Source organism: Pristiophorus japonicus, chromosome 3, assembly GCF_044704955.1.
Source record: "Pristiophorus japonicus isolate sPriJap1 chromosome 3, sPriJap1.hap1, whole genome shotgun sequence".
In the NCBI taxonomy this organism is placed as follows: Eukaryota; Metazoa; Chordata; class Chondrichthyes; family Pristiophoridae; genus Pristiophorus; species Pristiophorus japonicus.
In genome coordinates, this window is record NC_091979.1 from 231,239,664 (window position 1) to 231,259,563 (window position 19,900).

The 19,900-nt window shown below is 50.5% G+C and overlaps 1 protein-coding gene across 1 annotated transcript in view; it reads left to right on the forward strand.

Moving 5' to 3' along the window:
* Nucleotides 1-15,774, forward strand: part of slc2a15b (solute carrier family 2 member 15b) — a 393,270-nt gene extending 377,496 nt beyond the window's left edge. The window contains exons 9-12 of the mRNA XM_070874938.1: nt 3,526-3,627; nt 6,833-6,902; nt 13,541-13,668; nt 15,478-15,774. Coding sequence (XP_070731039.1) covers nt 3,526-3,627; nt 6,833-6,902; nt 13,541-13,668; nt 15,478-15,720 — 543 coding nt within the window. The 3' untranslated portion in view covers nt 15,721-15,774. The remainder of the gene's footprint in view (nt 1-3,525; nt 3,628-6,832; nt 6,903-13,540; nt 13,669-15,477) is intronic.
* The last annotated feature ends 4,126 nt before the right edge of the window (nt 15,775-19,900 follow it).

A 19,900-nucleotide genomic window follows, 5' to 3' on the forward strand; every position in this document is an offset into this window, starting at 1 on the left:
AGAAGGTTGAGGGGAGATTTGATAGAAACGTTCAAAATCAGTGGGAGAAACTGTTTCCAGTGGCAGGAGGGTGGGTAACCAGAGGACACAGATTTAAATTAATTGGAACAAGAGCCAGAGGGGGAGATGAGGAGAATGTTTTACGCAGCGAGTTGTTGTGATCTGGAACACGCTGCCTGAAAGGGCGGTGGGAGCAGATTCAATAGTAACTTTCAAAAGGGATTTGGATAAATACTTGAAGGGGAGAAATGTGCAGGGCAATGGGGAAAGAGCAGGGGAGTGGGACTGATTGGATCGCTCTGTCACAGAGCTGGCACAGGCACAGGCCTCCTCCTGTGCGGTCTGATTCTATGTCACATCACCAGCCCTGTCCATACTGGGGGGGGAAGGGGACCTGGGGGGAGTGACTCCCCAAGATCATCCAAATCTCTTCATCATTAACACCAGCGCCTGATATTTCGCCCAATAATAACATGAGCTGCTCAACTCTGACCCAGCAACATATCGCTCTCATCATTCGGGAATTCTCCCCATGGCAACCATTATTCTAGACATAACCGCCCCCCTCCCCGCCCCCGAACCCCTCGATTAGATTCCAGCCTGTAACTCACTCCAGGATATCTGTTATTCTATATATAAACTCCCGAACCCCTCGATTAGATTCCAGCCTGTAACTCACTCCCAGGAATCTGTTATTCTATATATAACCCCCCCGAACTCCTCGATTAGATTCCAGCCTGTAACTCACTGCCAGGTATCTGTTATTCTATATATAACCCCCCCGAACCCTTCGATTAGATTCCAGCCTGTAACTCACTCCCAGGTATCTGTTATTCTATATATAAACCCCCCGAACCCCTCGATTAGATTCCAGCCTGTAACTCTCTCTCGGGTATCTGTTATTCTATATATAAACCCCCCGAACTCCTCGATTAGATTCCAGCCTGTAACTCTCTCTCGGGTATCTGTTATTCTATATATAAACCCCCCGAACCCCTCGATTAGATTCCAGCCTGTAACTCTCTCTCGGGTATCTGTTATTCTATATATAAACCCCCCGAACCCCTCGATTAGATTCCAGCCTGTAACTCTCTCTCGGGTATCTGTTATTCTATATATAAACCCCCCGAACTCCTCGATTAGATTCCAGCCTGTAACTCTCTCTCGGGTATCTGTTATTCTATATATAAACCCCCCGAACCCCTCGATTAGATTCCAGCCTGTAACTCTCTCTCGGGTATCTGTTATTCTATATATAACCCCCACTAAGCCCTTGATTAGGTCCCAGCCTGTAACTCACTCCCGGGTATCTGTTATTCTAAAGCGTGAACCAGAGTTACTTTGTAGTAGCAAGGGTCGAACGATGTCACTGCCTTATCAGGATGTTGACGGGGACCAGAATGTCCTCCTGTGTGTAGCCCACCGCTGACTGTGACAACCTGTTTTTGAAACCAAGCTGGGAAAACAGCAAAATATAACTGTAATACAACGCCCCCTAGTGGACTACTCCTCCACTGAGTGAACTACTGATGTTCTGCAACCACTGCTGTAAATACAATCCCAAACATCTCAAATCGCCGGAGAGATACTACCAGCACTTCCTCCGCAAGATCCTGCAAATCCCCTGGGAGAACAGATGCACCAACGTCAGTGTTCTCGATCAGGCCAACATCCCCAGCATTGAAGCATTGACCACACTTGATCAGCTCCGTTGGGCGGGCCACATCGTCCACATGCCAGACACGAGACTCCCAAAGCAAGTGCTCTACTTGGAATTCCTACACGGCAAGCGAGCCCCAGGTGGGCAGAGGAAACGTTTCAAGGACACCCTCAAAGCCTCCCCACCAGCACCTGGGAATCCCTGGCCAAAGACTGCCCTAAGTGGAGGAAGTGCATCCGGGAAGGCGCTGAGCACCTCGAGTCTCATCGCCGAGAGCATGTAGAAACCAAACGCAGACAGCAGAAGGAGCATGCGGCAAACCTGTCCCACCCACCCTTTCCTTCAACCATTGTCTGTCCACCTGTGACAGAGACTGTAATTCCCGTATTGGACTGTACAGTCACCTGAGAACTCACTTTTAGAGTGGAAGCAAGTCTTCCTCGATTTCGAGGGACTGCCAATGAAATACAATGAAAGGATCATGTGACAAGGTCACCTGACGAGTTCCTGCAGAGCCACCTTGTGTCTGTATGTTTGTGATATGGTGGAGAATATATCTCATTACCCAACAGCTGCAGAGCAACTAGCCGCTGAAGATCTCCCTGACCATAGTGTGAAGACAGGATTTACACTGACAGTGCAGTGAGGCACGGCGCTTGTTCAAACTATTCTGCATCAGTTTTACTGTCAGGGCAGAATTGCTCAGAGTGCCAGCAGGGAATGTGGAAAGTGCTGAAAGAGTGAGCTTTATTTTCCGGGGGAGGCAGAGAGCACAGGGATGTTTCCACTTGTGGGGCCAGACCAAAACTAGGGTCCGTCAATATAAAACACTCACTAATAAATCCAATGGGGAATTCAGGAGAAACTTCTTTACCCAGAGAGTGGTGAGAATGTGGAACTCGCTGCCACAGGGAGGGGTTGAGGTGAATAGCAGAGATGTATTTAAGGGGAAGCTGGATAAACACATGAGGGAGAAAGGACTAGAAGGATAGGGTGATGGGGGGAGATGAAGAGGGGTGGGAGGGGGCTGGTGTGGAGCATAAACACCGGCACGGAGCGGTTGGGCCGAATGGTCTGTTTCTGTGCTGTAAATATTGTGTGTAACGATAGGAGACCTGCTCTTCCAAACTCATCAACAAAGATATCATTGGGCCCATCTAGCCTACAATTTCTCATCACAACCAATGCTTTGCCTCCATTGCCTTACCCCCAGCCCAGTCCATGTGATGATCGCTATGTGTGAAGGAGTCTTCAATCTGCCATTTATCAGTGTGACTGTGTTTGCAGGTGCTGCAGCAATGGTTTGGCCCATTACAGTGCTGGGGATTAATCCTTTCTGTCCCGTTCCCCCCTCCCCCCACCCCCCCGGTATCTATGCTATCTCTCCGTACGATCCCCTCTCATTCCTCTGCGTTTGAAGCTAAAGAATCCGAGACCTACAGCTTTGAGACAGCCTGATTGTGGGTGAGGGGGTCGGAGCAACAGACATTGAGCCTCTGACCTCATTCCAATACCGAGAGAGAGAGGGGATCTCGGAGGGGGCGGGGGGGTGGGGAGGGGAGGTTCCAGGTTGGGAGAAGAGGGGCGGAGCATTGTTGGCCTGCGGGATCGGGGCCGGCCGAGGGATGTGAGTGGGCAACGGGTCCAACGCCTGATAGACAGCCCTCATTGGTCCTCACCCGATACGACGGACGTTCTGCCCACCACTCGGGGGGCCGAGGAGGCCCCGGAGTGCCCGAGCGGAACGGGCATCCCACGGCCCAGATTGCGAGGGTTTTCCTGGTGACTCAGTGTGAGGTGTGGTTCCATGCCAGGGTTAACACCGTCTGACTGCTATTTATTTTCTGTTCCCCTTCGCAATTCAGAGCTTAACTATCGAGAGGGTGGGGAGGCGTCCGCTTCTGATTGGTGGATTCAGCTTCATGGGGTTTTGCTGCGCTGGGATAACAATCTCGTTGCTGTTCCAGGTAACTCCTGTTTCACTCTATACACAGCACTTTGTTATTTAACAGCCTTCTCCCTCTCTCGAAGGTTCACTGTCTTGTACACAGCCCACAGTGAGTGCGTCGCACAGGAAAGAAAGACTTGCATTTCTAAAGCGCCTTTTACAATCTCAGGACATTCCAAAGCGCTTTACAGCCACTGAAGTACTTAGGCCCCAGCTGGAATATTGTGGCCAATTCTGGGCCCCGCACTTCAGGAAGGATGTCAAGGACTCGGAGGGGGTACAGAGGTGGTTTACTGGAATTGTTCCAGGGCTGAGGGGCTTCCGTTTTCTGGAGAAACTGGGGTTGTTCTCCTTCGAGCAGAGAAGGTTAAGAGGAGATTTGATAGAGGTGTTCAACATCATGAGGGGTTTTGATCGAGTAAATAAAGAGAAATAGTTTCCAATAGCAGATGTTCAGTAAGCAGAGGTCACAGAGTTAAGGCATTTGGCAAAAGAACCAGAGGGGGAGATGAGGAAACATTTTTTTACGCAGCGAGTTGTGATCTGGAATGTGCTGCCTGAAAGGGTGGTGGGAGCAGATTGAATAGTAACTTTCAAAAGGGAATTGGATAAATGTAAAGGAGAACTGTGCAGGGCTGTGGGGAAAGAGCGGCGGTGGGTGGGGGGGGAGGGGGGCGGAGAGTGGGACTGATTCAATCGCTCTACCAAAGAGCTGGCACGATGGGCCGAATGGCCTCCGTCTGTGCTGTGAGAGTCTATGATTTTAAGAAGTGCAATGCTGCTGTTTTCAAGGCAACTGCGGCAGCCAATTCTCGCACAGCAAGCTCCCACAAACAGCGAGGGGAGAAATAATCAGTCAACCTGCTTTTGGTGGTGTTGGTTGGGGGCTTGACGTTGGCTAAAAAGGTCACGGGTTCAATCACTGATCTGAGCAGGGTTGGTTAATCTCGGCTTGGGCACCAGCAGGGGAGAGAGCACTATATTCAGATACACCTTCGCTCTGGCCAGGAGGGTAGGGGGATTGGGGAAGTCAGCCAGGAATCCAGCTATCAGTAGTTATCTGGTGACATCCCCTCTGTGAGTGAAGAACTAGCGAGGACAGGATCAGATTTGTTGTGATGCCCTGCATGGTCCAAGTTCACACTAAGGCTTGCTGCCTACAATCATGTGCGATTGTTCCAAATCTCTCACGGTTGACATCCCAACTTCCATCAACTTGAGTTCATCCAAAACTCTGCTGCCCCGTGTCCTAACTCGCAACAAACTACATTTACCCATCACCCCCTGTCCTCATTGACATACAGGAGGGCTGTAGTGATACCCGCCCTCCTGTATGGGTCAGAAACATGGACCATGTCCAGTAGGCACCTCAAATTGCTGGAGAAATGCCACCATCAATACCTCTGCAAGATCCTGCAAATCCCCTGGAAGGACAGACACACCAACATTTGCATCCTCGACCAGGCCAACATCCCCAGCATCGAATCACTGACCACACTCGATCAGCTCCGTTGGGCAGGCCACATTGTTCGCATGCCAGACACGAGACTCCCAAAGCAAGCGCTCTACTCGGAACTCCTTCACGGCAAGCGAGCCAAAGGTGGACAGCGGAAACATTTCAAGGACACCCTCAAAGCCTCCCTGATAAAGTGCAACATCCTCACTGACACCTGGGAGTCCCTGGCCAAAGACTGCTCTAAGTGGAGGAAGAGCATCCGGGAGGGCACTGAGAACCTCGAGTCTCATCACCGAGAGCATGCAGAAACCAAGCGCAGGCAGCGGAAGGAGATTGCGGCAAACCAGACTCCCCACCCACCATTTCCTTCAACCACTGTCTATCCCACCTGTGACAGAGACTGTAATTCCTGTGTTGGACTGTTCAGTCACCTGAGAACTCACTTTTGGAGAGGAAGCAAGTCTTCCTCAATTTCGAGGGACTGCCTATGATGATGATGATGACATTGGCTCCAGGTTCGGCAATGCCTCGGCTCCTCCCTATCTCTGTAACCTCCTTCAGCCCCACAACCCCCCGAGATCTCTGCGCTCCTCCAATTCTGGCCTCTTGCACATCCCCGATTATAATCGCTCCACCATTGGCGGCCGTGCCTTCAGCTAACTGAGGCCTAAGCTCTGGAACTCTCTCCCTAAACCTCTCCGCCTCTCTCCTCCTTTAAGAAGCCCCTCTAAAACCTGCCCCTCTGACCAAGCTTTAGGTCACCAGTCCGAATATTTCTTTATGAGTCTGGGTGTCCGATTTATGCTTGATAATCGCTCCTGTAAAGCACCTTGGGACGTTTCACTATATTAAAGGCGCTATATACATTCAAGTTTTTGTTGCAGCTGAAAAATGGGACTTTGAAACTTGAACCAAAGGTACAAGTCAGGTATCAGTGAGATTCAGGGGGTTTGATCAATTCCCTTTGCGCCTGTAACCCAAGATTCCCCAGGTAAGAGGTTATGGGTTCAAGTCCCTCCCCAGTGCCGTATTACATCAAGTGTCAGTCATGGCTCAGTGGGCATCACTCTCGTCTCAAAGTCAGAAGATCATGGGTTCAAGTCCCTCTCCAGGCACTTCAGCACATGATCCAGGCGTACAGTCCAGTGCCGTACTGAGGGAGTGCTGCACTGTCGGAGGGGCAGTACTGAGGGAGTGTTGCACTGTTGGAGGGGCAATACTGAGGGAGTGCTGCACTGTCAGAGGGGCAGTACTGAGAGAGTGCTGCACTGTTGGAGGGGCAGTACTGAGGGAGTGCTGCACTGTCGGAGGGGCAGTACTGAGGGAGTGCTGCACTGTCGGAGGGGCAGTACTGAGGGAGGTGCCGACTTTCAGATGAGACATTAAATCGAGACCCTGCCTACCTGCTCAGGCCAGCATAAAAGATCCCATGGCACTATTTCGAAGAAGCGCAGGGGAGTTATCCCTGGTGTCCTGGCCAAAATTTATCCCATAACCAACATTACTAAAATAGATTAACTAGTCATTTATTTCATTGCTGTCTGGGGGACCCTGATGTGTGGTTGGACCGATTGGCCTGTTTCTGTGCCATATCTGTAATTCCCACATTACAACAGTGAGCACACTTCAAAAGTACTTCATTGGCTGTAAAGCGCTTTGAGGTGGTGAAAGGCGCTATAGAAATATGTCTTTCTTTCCTTTTTGCAACTTGAATTTGTTGCTGAATGTTTTGATGTAACTCTATTCACTTGTTGTGCTGTGATGGCAGGATCCAGTGATGCACTACGCCAGTGTTGCTTGTGTGGTGGGGATTATTGCTGGATTCTGCGTCGGACCAGGTACAGAAAGTCTTTCTCTGCATGTTGACTTGACGCCGGCCCATCGTCTCCTAAAACCCTCATCCATCTGTGGTTCCCTCTGTACTCGACTTTTCCAATACTCTCCTGGCCAGCCACCCTACCTCCACTCCTGCCTCCGTAAACCTCAGCTCATCAAAGACTCTGGTGTTCCTTAACCTAACTCGCACCGAGTCCCGCTCACCCATCACCCCCTGTGCTCACTGCCTCGTGTCCTAACTCACACCGAGTCCCACTCACCCATCACCCCCTGTGCTCACTGCCTCGTGTCCTAACTCGCACCGAGTCCCGCTCACCCATCACCCCCTGTGCTCAATACCCTACATTGGCTTCCGGTCCGGTAACGCCTCGATTTAACAATTCTCCATCCTCACCTTCAAATCCCTCCATGGCCTCGCCCCTCCCTATCTCTGTAATCACATCGCTCCACCATTGGTGGCCGTGCCTTCAGCTACCGAGACTCTAAGCTCTGGAATTCCCTCCCTCAACCTCTTCATCTCTCACCTCCTTTACAACACTATGTAAAACTTACCTCTTTGACCAAGCTCTTGGCCACCTGTCCTAATATCTCTTTGTGTGACTCGGTGTCAAATTTTGTCTGATAATCACTCCTGTGAAGCGCCTTGGGATGTTTCACTACCCTAAAGGTGCTATATCAATACAAGTTTTTGTTGTTGTTTACATACCGTCACCCCGAAGATCCACTCCCTCCCTGGGGGCAGCCCCTCTCTAGCGGAGGGGCGGGGGAGGAGGCCTGGGGGGGCGGTGAACATGGCATCAATCACTTAGAGTGGTAGTGACATCCTGTCAGGGAAGGAGGGGGAAAAAGAATTCAAAGAACTTGGGAAATTTTCGGGATGACCCTAAGGATCATTGCGGGTGAAATGTGGGGAGGAATGGAGAAGAATTGAGAAGGACACTCGCGCGGCTGGTGAACTGGCCAACTCATCGCCCTCCGCCTGTTTTTGTATGCCTGCCGTTGTGATATCTTTACACACAGCTACACAAAAACACACGCTGCAAGATAGCTCCAACTGAACTGTGATCATATGACCTTTTATTTTTGTTGCATCAGTACTCCACTAAGTGGCGCTTTATTACAGCCATTGATGGATTTTGCCCGTTGAGGGTCGAGCTGAAAGTTTCCCCCACGTAGCTTCTGGTTTTCTTCCTCAGACTCCCTCACTTCTCTCCGGGAGGGGCTGACATTCTCGGGTATGCCTCAAGCAGAGGCTTTGGGCTGTACTGCCCTTCCTTCCATCCTCCCCCTCCTCGCACCTCGACCGCTGTCTGAGCCTCATCAATATTGGAGGGTGGCGCTAATTGGTTACAGCCCACCTGATCTGGAGTTAAGAACGGAGGGAACAACAGATCGCAATTTGCTGATTGGCAATCTGGCAAATCCCATGGGATCATAAAATATGGCAGGAGGAATTTGGTAGGCTGGCTGGATGGGTAGATAGAGTAAAGCTCCCTCTGCACTGTCCCATCAAACACTCCCAGGGCAGGTCCAGCACGGGTTAGATACAGAGTAAAGCTCCCTTTACACTGCCCCATCAAACACTCCCAGGGCAGGTACAGCACGGATTAGATACAGAGTAATGCCCCCTCTACATTGTCCCATCAAACACTCCCAGGGAAGGCACAGCATGGGTTAGATATAGAGTAAAGCTGCCTCTGCACTGTCCCCGTCTATGTGAAGAGCGACTTGGCGTGTGACCTTTTCCACAACTGCCATTCTGGTGCCTCTGAGCGAGATGAACCATTTGTTGGCAACCGTAATGTATTGTGGGCAGTTTTGGGTCCTGCCCGAGGCTTGATAAACGAGAGCAAGACAACACGGAACATGTGCAGCCCAGCGTTTTACAGAGCTTGTACATTCAACATGGGAATGGGCCAATGGAGTGAAGAATATTAAACAGACTTCAGAAAATTGAGGAGAATTGAGGCAGCTACCAGTTTGGATCCTTTTTCTGTACAGCCACAGACAAAGGCAATCGGAACTTCAATCCCCAACAATCTGGGCTGGCTGGGAGTCCCGGACCTTGAGGTAAAAGTACCGTCACTGAGAGCCCAAGCACCATTGTACTCTTAAAGTTGGATGTTTGGGAAGTGGGTGGTGCAGTGCGTTAAGTCACTGCTTCAGTTAGTCTTGGGCCAAAGGTTCAATCCAGCCAGTCTGATGGGAGAAAGTTGTCTTCTCTTGACAAGAATGATTGAAAGTGAAATTAGTTGGTGCGATTTCGAACATGAACAGTAAACTCAGCCCAATTTGGCATGGCTTGACACCACATTGTCAATCTTGTTGGCCATGGCTCGTCTCTTGGTCAGAAGATCGTGGGTTCAAGACCCACTCCAAGAACTTGAGCACATATTCCAGGCTGACACTCCAGTACGGTGCTGAGGGAGTGCTGCACTGTAGGAGGGGCTGTACTGAGGGAGCGCCGCACTGTCGGAGGGGCAGTACTGAGGGAGCGCTGCACTGTCGGAGGGGCAGTACTGAGGGAGTGCTGCACTGTCAGAGGGGCAGTTCTAAGAGAGTGCTGCACTGTCGGAGGGGCAGTACTGAGGGAGTGCTGCACTGTTGGAGGGGCAGTACTGAGGGAGCGCCGCACTGTCGGAGGGGCAGTACTGAGGGAGTGCTGCACTGTCGGAGGGGCAGTACTGATGGAGCGCCGCACTGTCGGAGGGGCAGTATTGAGGGAGTGCCGCACTGTCGGAGGGGCAGTATTGAGGGAGCGCTGCACTGTCGAAGGTGCCGTCTTTCGGATGAGACGTTAAACCGAGGCCCCGCCTGCCCTCTCAGGTGGACGTCAAAGATCCCGTGGCACTATCTTGAGGAAGAGCAGGAGAGTTCTCCCCAGTATCCTGGGGACAATATTTATCCCTCAATCAACATCACTAAAAACAGATGATCTGGCTCATTATCGCATTGCTGTTTGTGGGAGCTTGCTGTGCGCACATTGGCTGCTGAGTTTCCCACATTACAACAGTGACTACACCCGAAAAATTACTTCATTGTCTGTAAAGCGCTTTGGGACAACCTGAGGTGGTGAAAAGCGTTATATAAATACAAGCTCTTACTCTATTCGTGAGGAAAGTGGAAAAATATGCAAAAGAGGGCACTCTGGTGAGGGTGATACTGAGGCAAATAGTTGGGATAGAGTCGGGGCGGCAGCCCTCCTGAGCTGGCTGGGGAACACCTGATCTTGCAATGCATCTGAGAGAAACAGCATGGCAGAAACATCTCCTCACACGGTAACCGCGAGTTACTCCCATGTACAGCGATCGATGTTGGCGGTGCAAACGTGGTGGCCATTTTACTCCGAGCAAGGTCCCAGAATCAAGAATGATACCAATAACCAGTTCACGTGTGGAGAAGTTTGTGTGTGTTATTGGTCGAGGAATATTGTCCCCAGGACGCCGGGGAGAACTCTTCTTCAAATATTGCCACGGGATCTTTCACATCCACCTGACTAGTTAGTTGGGTCAACAACAACAACTTGCATTTATATAGCACCTTTAATGTAGTAAAATGTCCCACGATGCTTCATAAACACAATTTGACACTGAGCCATTAAAATATTTAGGTGGGTGACCAAAAGCTTGGTCAAAGAAGTAAGGTTTAAGAACATAAGAACATAAGAATTAGGAGCAGGGGTCAGCCATTCGGCCCCTCGAGCCTGCTCTGCCATTCGATAAGATCATGGCTGATCTTCGACCTCAACTCCACTTTCCTGCTCAATCTCCATATCCCTTGATTCCCTTAATATCCAAAAATCTAGCGACCTCTGCCTTGAATATACTCAATGACTGAACCTCCACAGCCCTCTGGGGTAGAGAATTCCAAAGATTCACCACCCTCTGAATGAAGAGGTTTCTCCTCATCTCAGTCCTAAATGGGCGGCCCCTTATTCTGAGACTGTGACCTCTGGTTCTCAACTCTCCAGCCAGGAGGAAACATCTCCCCTGCATCTATCCTTTCACGCCCTGCAAGAATGTTTTAAGGAGCATCTTCAAGGAGGAGAGAGAGGCAGAGAGGTTTAGGGATTGAATTCCAGAGCTCGGGGCCCCAGGCAGCTGAAGGCACGGCCACCGATGGTGGAGCGATGAAGATCGGGGCTCCTCCAGTTTAACATCTTGCCCCAAAGACGGCCCTTCCAATGTGTTGGGCACATTCCCTCCCTGGAGGCTGGGCCTGGAGTTCGGGAGCAAGGCTCATACCCACAGCCTCTGACTGAGCCAAGCCAGCACACACCGTGTTGAGATGTGGCAACATTGGCGGGGGCGGGGGGGGGGGTGGTGTGGGGGGGAGAGGAGGGAGTATTCGGTTCCACAGCAATGACACCCTTCACCTCCGCAGACCCCCAAACGACTTTGCACTCCAATTGTTTGTGGAGACGCGGTTGTGGAGCAGTAACGAGTGTGATTTAGCAGGAGTGCGATCGGAATGATGAATGTGGGTCTTGGCGTTTTAGGTAGTTGATTTATTGGTAGTGTCCATGAAGAATATATTACATTTACAATAGAGAATGTATTCAGTGTAATTACATCTTTAATTAGTACTTTTCATGCATCATTGTTTATAAACAATGATGAATATATCTTCTCTTTTATTCTTAATGAACAATGGCGCTCAACTCAGAGTTCAGATCCATTTTATCACATTAAGCTCTGTCATGGCCATTATGCAAAAATAATGCAAATCTGGACTAAATTGTTGGTAAACTCATCCTCTGAGTATTAGATTAGATCTCTATCTCCATCTCTATTTAAGTAAATGGGAATGTAAGCCAAGCATTGGAACGCGCTCTGCAGCAGATGACATTTAATTTTTACATTTCAATCTTCTCTTTCTGCTTGGAGTGGGACAGGTCTGTGGTACAGGCGGAGGGAGGGGGTGGGGGGGAGAGGGTGGGGAAGGTGGGGGGGGGGGCAGTGGAATTTCACTCTGCTCCCCCCCCCCCCACCCCGCCAGGCTGGTACTGGGAGCGGGCGAGGATTGAGATGGTATGGAACGCACACCTCTGGATGCAAATTCTGCATGTTTCATCCAGATGTTTCTCACCCTTGTGCATGTTTGTCTGAAATATAAATTGTGTGCTGATTTTGGGGGGGTAATGCTATATCTGTGCTGAGGGATGAGTGGCACATTGGCACCTATCACTCTTGCTGACAAACTAACCTCTCTCTCCCTCCCTCCTTACCTTCCCTGCTCCCACACACCTTTGTGTATATCTCCCTCTCACCGCCTCCCCCTACCGCTCTATCTCTGTGTCCCTCTTTCTCTCTCTCTCCCTCTGTGTGTATCATCTGTTTTTGTCTCTCCGTATCACATTCTGTCACTCTGTCTCTCATTTTCATCATCGTTGTATATGTGTGTCCCTCTCCCTTTCTCTCTCTCTCTGACTGATTCCTTCTCTCTATTTCTCTCTCTCTGCTTTTCTCTGTTTCTCTCTCCCTTTCTCCCACTTTCACTCTGTCTCGCTTCCTCTCTCTGTCCGCCATCTCACTTTCTAACTCTCTCCCGTCTCTCTCTCTCACTGTCTCTGTCTGACTCTCCCTCTTTCACTCTCACTTTCTCTCCCATTCTCTCTGTTTCTCTCTCCCTTTCTCTCTCCCACTCTCTTGCTTTCTCGCTCTCTCTTTTTCTCCCCCTCTCTCTTTCACTCTCTCACTTTCTCTCCCATTCTCTCACTGTCTCTCTCCCTCTTTCTTCCACTTATTCTCTCTCTCACTTTCTCCCACTCCCACTTTCTCTCTCTCTCACACTCATTTTCTCTCTCCCAAATTCTTTCTCTCTCTCTCTCTCTCCCATTCCCTCTCTCTCCCACTCACTCACTCTCTCTCCCACTCTCTCTTTCCATCTCTCTCTCCTACTCACTCTCTCTTGCACTCTCTCCATCTCTCTCTCCCACTCACTCTTTCTCCAACTCTCTTTCTCCATTTCTCTCTCCCTCTCCCACACTCACTCTCTCTTCCTCTCTCAATCTCTCTGCCCCACTCTCTTTCTCCGTCTCTCTCTCTCCCAAACTCCCTCTCTCTCCCTCTATCTCCCTCTCTCTCTCTCCCTCTATCTCCCTCTCTCTCTTTCACACTCTCTCACCCTCTCTTTCTCCCTGTCTCTCCCTTCCTCTCTCTTTCTCCATCTCTCTCCTACACTCTCTCTCCCACACCATCTCTCTCCCTCCCTCTCTTTCCCACTCTTTCTGCCACTCTCCCACTCACTCTCTCCCACTCTCTCCCTCTTTTTCTCCCACTCTCTCTCTTTCTGCCACTCTCTCTCTCTCTCACTCTCCCACTCACTCTCTCTCTCCCTCTCTCTCTCCCATTCTTTCTCTCACTCTCACTCTCTCTCCCTCTCCCATTCTCCACTCATTCTCTTTCTCCCTCTCTCTCTCTCTCCCTGTCCCATTCTCCCACTCTCTCTCCCTCTCTCATTCTCGCACTCACTCTCTCTCTCACTCTCTCTCGCTCTCCCATTCTCCCTCCTCCACTCTCCCACTCACTCTCTCTCCCACTCCCTTTCCCATTCTCTCCCCGCCCTCTCTCACTCTCTCTCCTACTCCCTCTCTCTCTTCCCCTCCACCTCTCCCTCTCCCATTCACTCTCCCCCACAGCGGGAGTCCCATTTCTGATGACGGCCGAGCTCTTTACCCAGTCTCACCGACCCGCTGCTTACATCGTCGGAGGGTCCCTCAACTGGCTCTCGAACTTCACCGTTGGTTTCGTCTTCCCGTTCCTCCAGGTCAGTAAACAAACAACATTTAACAGTCAACACGTACCTGGAACGCGCGTGAGCCTGCAAGGTTCAAATAACATGGTTAAAATATAATATATACAGGAGCGTTAGACCCAGTAACACACAGTGTGTTATTATATAATATATACAGAAGTGTTATACCCAGTAACACACGGTGTGTTATATAATATATACAGGAGTGTTAGACCCAGTAACACACAGTGTGTTATTATATAATATATACAGGAGCATTAGACCCAGTAACACACAGTGTGTTATTATATAATATATACAGAAGTGTTGTACCCAGTAACACAGTGTGTTATTATATAATATATACAGGAGTGTTATAACCAGTAACACACGGTGTGTTATTATATAATATATACAGGAGTGTTATACCCAATAACACAGTGTTATTATATAATATATACAGGAGTGTTATACCCAGTAACACAGTGTGTTATTATATAATATATACAGGAGTGTTATACCCAGTAATACACAGTGTGTTATTATATAATATATACAGGAGTGTTATACCCAATAACACAGTGTGTTATTATATAATATATACAGGAGTGTTATACCCAGTAACACATGGTGTGTTATTATATAATATATACAGGAGTGTTATACCCAGTAACACAGTGTGTTATTATATAATATATACAGGAGTGTTATACCCAGTAACACAGTGTGTTATTATATAATATATACAGGAGTGTTATACCCAGTAACACACACTGTGTTATTATATAATATATACAGGAGTGTTATACCCAGTAACACAGTGTGTTATTATATAATATATACAGGAGTGTTATACCCAGTAACACACACTGTGTTATTATATAATATATACAGGAGTGTTATACCCAGTAACACAGTGTGTTATTATATAATATATACAGGAGTGTTATACCCAGTAACTCCTCAACCTCACCCACCCGACCGTAACCATACAAAAAACTTGCATTTCTATAGCAGTGCCAAAGCGCTTTACAGTAAATGAAGTACTTTTGGAGTGTAGTCACTGTTGAAGCACAGCAGCCAATTTGTGCACAGCAAAGCTCCCACAAACAGAAAAGAGATGAATGACCAGATAATCTGTTTTAGTGATGTTGGTTGAAGGATAAATATTGGCCGCAGGACACCGGGGTGAACTCCCCTGCTCTCCTTCAAAATAGAGCCATGGGATCTTTTATGTCCACCTGAGAGGGCAGACGGGGTCTCCAACAGTGCGGTGCTCCCTCAGTACTGTCCCTCCAACAGTATGGCACTCCCTCAGTACTGCCCCTCCAACAGTGCGGCGTACCCTCAGTACTGCCCCTCCAACAGTGCGGCGCTCCCTCACTACTGCCCCTCCGACAGTGCGGCGCTCCCTCAGTACTTCCCCTCCGACAGTGCGGTGCTCCCTCAGTACTGCCCCTCCGACAGTGCAGTGCTCCCTCAGTACTGCCCCTCCGACAGTGCGGCGCTCCCTCCGTACTGCCCCTCCGACAGTGCAGTGCTCCCTCAGTACTGCCCCTCTGACAGTGCAGCACTCCCTCAGTACTGCCCCTCCGACAGTGCGGCGCTCCCTCAGTACTGCCCCTCCGACAGTGCAGCACTCCCTCAGTACTGCACTGGGAATATCAGCCTGCATTTTATGCTCAAGTCGCTGAAGGCGAGAGTGGCTCCCACCGATTAACCTAAGATATTCCCGGGTAGTTGCATGCTGGGATTGGAGGGTGGTGGAGTAGATTGTGTCTCGAGTCCTCCCCTCTCTCGAGACAGCGGGTAGTTTGTGAAGCCCTTGCTCTTTTTTCCCAGATGTCTGCCGGAGCTTACTGCTACCTGGTGTTTTGTGGGATCTGCTGGATCGTCGCAGTCTACGCCTACATCGTCATCCCGGAGACCAAAAATAAGACCTTTATGGAGATCAGTCAGATATTCTCCTCCAAAAACGCAGCCACCTACCACACCTCACTGGATGAGCTCCAGCTGAAGAAGTTTAACGGATACGGGACGTTAGAAAACAGTTCGACACATCTTGAAAGTTCCAGGTTTTTGTAGGGAACCTCAAGCCACTTTGCGAATGAATAAAGAGGAAGATCGGATGGACTCTGACATACCTTCCTTTGGCTGATTTTATGTTATTAATGTAATAATGCTTATCTTATTCCAGCTCAGGCAGGTCTTTCGCCGCCTCGGAGTCCTCACTGTGTTGAAATTGGACCTCATCGCAATCTCTCCAACTCTGACTCATTCTTTCTCAGGACCCTGTAAAGTGTGGAATTCAGCACCTCCCTCACCCTTCCCTTCCTCCTGCAATCAACCGGCCACACCAGCATTCCCAAACCACAACTTGTCGTCGCTCCATAACTTGGGGAGTGGGCCTCACTCACTGGGTATCTGTCATGCCTGAGTCAGAAGGTCAAGGGTTCCAGTCCCACTCCAGAGATTTGAGCACAAAAATCTAGGCTGACACTCCCGGTGCAGTGCTGAGGGAGCGCCGCACTGTCAGAGGGGCAGTATTGAGGGAGCGCTGCACTGTCGGAGGGGCAGTATTGAGGGAGCGCCGCACTGTCAGAGGGGCAGTACTGAGGGAGCACTGCACTGTCGGAGGGGTAGTACTGAGGGAGCACTGCACTGTCACAGGGGTAGTACTGAGGGAGAGCCGCACTGTCGCAGGGGTAGTACTGAGAGAGCGCAGCACTGTCGGCGGGACAGTACTGAGGGAGCGCCAAGCTGTCGGAGGGGCAGTACTGAGGGAGCGCCGCATTGTCGGAGGGGCAGTACTGAGGGAGTGCTGCACTGTCAGAGGGGCAGTGCTGAGGGAGCGCTGCACTGTCAGAGGTGCAGTACTGAGAGAGTGCTGCACTGTCAGAGGGGCAGTACTGAGGGAGTGTCGCACTGTCAGAGGGGCAGTACTGAGGGAGTGCCGCACTGTCGGAGGGACAGTACTGAGGGAGCGCCAAGCTGTCGGAGGGGCAGTACTGAGGGAGCGCCGCATTGTCGGAGGGGCAGTACTGAGGGAGTGCTGCACTGTCAGAGGGGCAGTGCTGAGGGAGTGCTGCACTGTCAGAGGTGCAGTACTGAGAGAGTGCTGCACTGTCAGAGGGGCAGTACTGAGGGAGTGTCGCACTGTCAGAGGGGCAGTACTGAGGGAGTGCCGCACTGTCGGAGGGGCAGTACTGAAGGAGTGCCGCATTGTTGGAGGGGCAGCACTGAGGGAGCGCCACACTGTCAGAGGGGCAGTACTGAAGGAGCGCCGCACTGTTAGAGGGGCAGTGCTGAGGGAGCGCTGCACAGTCGGAGGGAGTGGGACTAATTGGATCACTCTTTCAAAGAGCCGGCACAGGCACAATGGGCCGAATGGCCTCCTCCTGTGCTGTATTATTTTCGGATGGCTTACTTCATCCTTCCCTTCCCCTCCAATGACGGTGCGATGGCAGGGAATGGTGGGAAAGCAGCCAGAGCCCTAAGCTCCGCCCCTTCACCTTAATTTTCATGCCAGGAGGGGGAGGGGCCAATCAGCAGGCGACCGGGTTTAGGGGTGGGATTTTTCTCGAGTCTGCGCCTTGGGTCCTGTGTTGTTGGGCAGTGATTCGGAGGATAGTCCGCCACTCTCCGCCTCAGTGGCCCGCTGCCTGTGTGTGTCCCGTGCGGTGAGTGTTGGACAAACGCCCTGACATGCTGCCCCATTACAGCCTGGGCTGGCTGCAGATACCCATTCACTGCCTCTCACTGTTACATAAGGACACAAGAAATAGGAGCAGAAGTCGGCCCTTCGACCCCTCGAACCTGCTCCGCCATTCAATACGATCATGGCCTCAACTCCACTTCCCTTCCTGCTCTCCATATCCCTTGGCTCCCTTATCGTTCAAAAATCTGTCTATCTCCACCTTAAGGATATTCAATGACCCAGCCTCCACAGCTCTCTGGGGCAGAGAGTTCCACAGATTTACAACCCACTGAGAGAAGAAATTCCTCCTCATCTCAGTTTTCAATGGGCGACCCCTTATTATAAAACTATGCCCCCTAGTTCTAGATTCCCCCACGTGGGGAAATATCCTCTCTGCATCTACCTTGTCGCACCCCTCAGTATCATATGTTTCAATAAAATTACCTCTCATTCTTTTAAACTCCAGTGAGTATAGGCCCAACTTACTCAACCTTTCCTCATAAGTCAACCCTCTCATCTTTGGAATCAACCAGTGAACCTTCTCTGAACAGCCTCCAAAGCAAGTATATCCTTCCCTAAATACGGAGACCAAAACTGTGTGCACTACTCCAGGTGTGGCCTCACCAATACCCTGTACAGTTGTAGCAGGACGTCTCTGCTTTTATACTCCATCCGCCTTGATACTCTGGAAGGTTTCTGTCAAAGGAGACAGTTTTTGCATCGAGGTCTGTTTCAACAGGAATTCAGAGCATCAGGTTAATGAGGGATTGTCACCGTCAAAATCCTTGATCCAAAATATCGGCCAACTCCACCCTTGCCTGCACCCATTTGCTGCTGAAACCCTCATCCATGCCTCTGTTCCCTTCAGGCTCCACTATTCCAACGCACTCCTGGTCGGCCTCTCACCTTCCACATCCGCAAATTTAATCTCATCCAAAACTGCTGCCCCGTGTCCTAACTTGCACCGAGTCCCGTTCACCCATCACCCCTGTGCTCACTGCCCCGTGTCCTAACTCGCACTGAGTCCCATTCACCCATCACACCCTGTGATCGCTGCCCTGTGTCCTCACACCCAGTCCCGCTCACCCATCACCACCTATGCTCACTGCCCCGTGTCCTAACTAGCACACAGTCCCGCTCACCCATCACCCCCTATGCTCACTGCCCCGTGTCCTAACTCGCACCAAGTCCTGCTCACCCATCACCCGCTGTGCTCACTGCCCGTGTCCTAACTCGCACCGAGTCCCACTCACCCATCACCCCCTGTGCTCACTGCCCGTGTCCTAACTCGCACCGAGTCCCACTCACCCATCACCCCCTGTGCTCACTGTCCGTGTCCTAACTCGCACCAAGTCCCGCTCACACATCACCCCCTGTGCTCACTGCCCGTGCCCTAACTCGCACCGAGTCCCACTCACACATCACCCCCTGTGCTCACTGCCGTGTGTCCTAACTCACACCGAGTCCCGCTCACCCATCACCCACTGTGCTTACTGCCCCGTGTCCTAACTCGCACCCAGTGCCACTCACCCATCACCCCTGTGCTCGCTGACCTACATTGGCTCCCAGTTAAGCAATGCCTCAGTTTCAAAATTCTCATCTTTGTTTTCAAATCCCTCCGTGTCCTCGTCCCTCCCTATCTCTGTAATCTCCTCCAGCCCCACAACCCCCCGAGATCTCCGCGCTGTTCCAATTCTGGCCTCTTGAGCATCCTCGATTTCCATCACTCCACCATCGGTGGCCGTGTCTTCAGCTACCAGGGCCCCAAGCTCTAGAATTCCCCCCCTAAACCTCTCTGCCTCTCAATTGGCATTGTGTTTTTATTTGATAACGCTCCTGTGAAGCGCCTTTGAATGTTTTACTATGCTAAAGGCGCTATATAAATGTAACTTGTTGATAAAGAGAAAATCTCACCATCAGGAATACAAGGATCTTGAGTTTAAATCCCACTGTCGGCAGTTTGAGAATTTAATTCAGTTTCAAAAATCTGGAAGTAAAAAGCTGGTCCCAGTAACAGTGACCATGAAGCTGTGGGATTGTCGTAAAAACCCAACTGGTTCACTGATGCCCTTTAGGAAAGGAAACCTGCCGTCCTTACCCAGTCTGGGCCTACACGTGACTCCAGTCCCACACCGACCTGGTTTCTTCTTAACTGCCCCCTGAAGGGCACAAGCAAGTTGTCACGGCAACAAAGGATGGGCAATGAATGCAGGCCTTGCCAGCGACGCCCACATCCCCGGAATGAAATTTAAAAATCATCAGCGATCACAGTTGAAACAAACGAAGAAAGGATCCATAACTAATCTTTTGCAGCTTGTATTGCATCACTAAACCTCTCTCCCCTCCTTTAAGGCGCTCCTTAAAAACCTCCCTCTTTCACCAAGCTTATGGCCACCAGTCCTAATACCCCCTTAAGTGGTTCATTGTCGAATATTGTCTGATAATCGCTCCTGTGAAGCAACTTGGGACGTTTTACTAGGTTAATGGTGCTATATAAATGCAAGTTGTTGCTGGGCGAGGAGTCCACACAGGAGCTGGGATCCCTCCAGTACATGTCCTGAGGGGCCA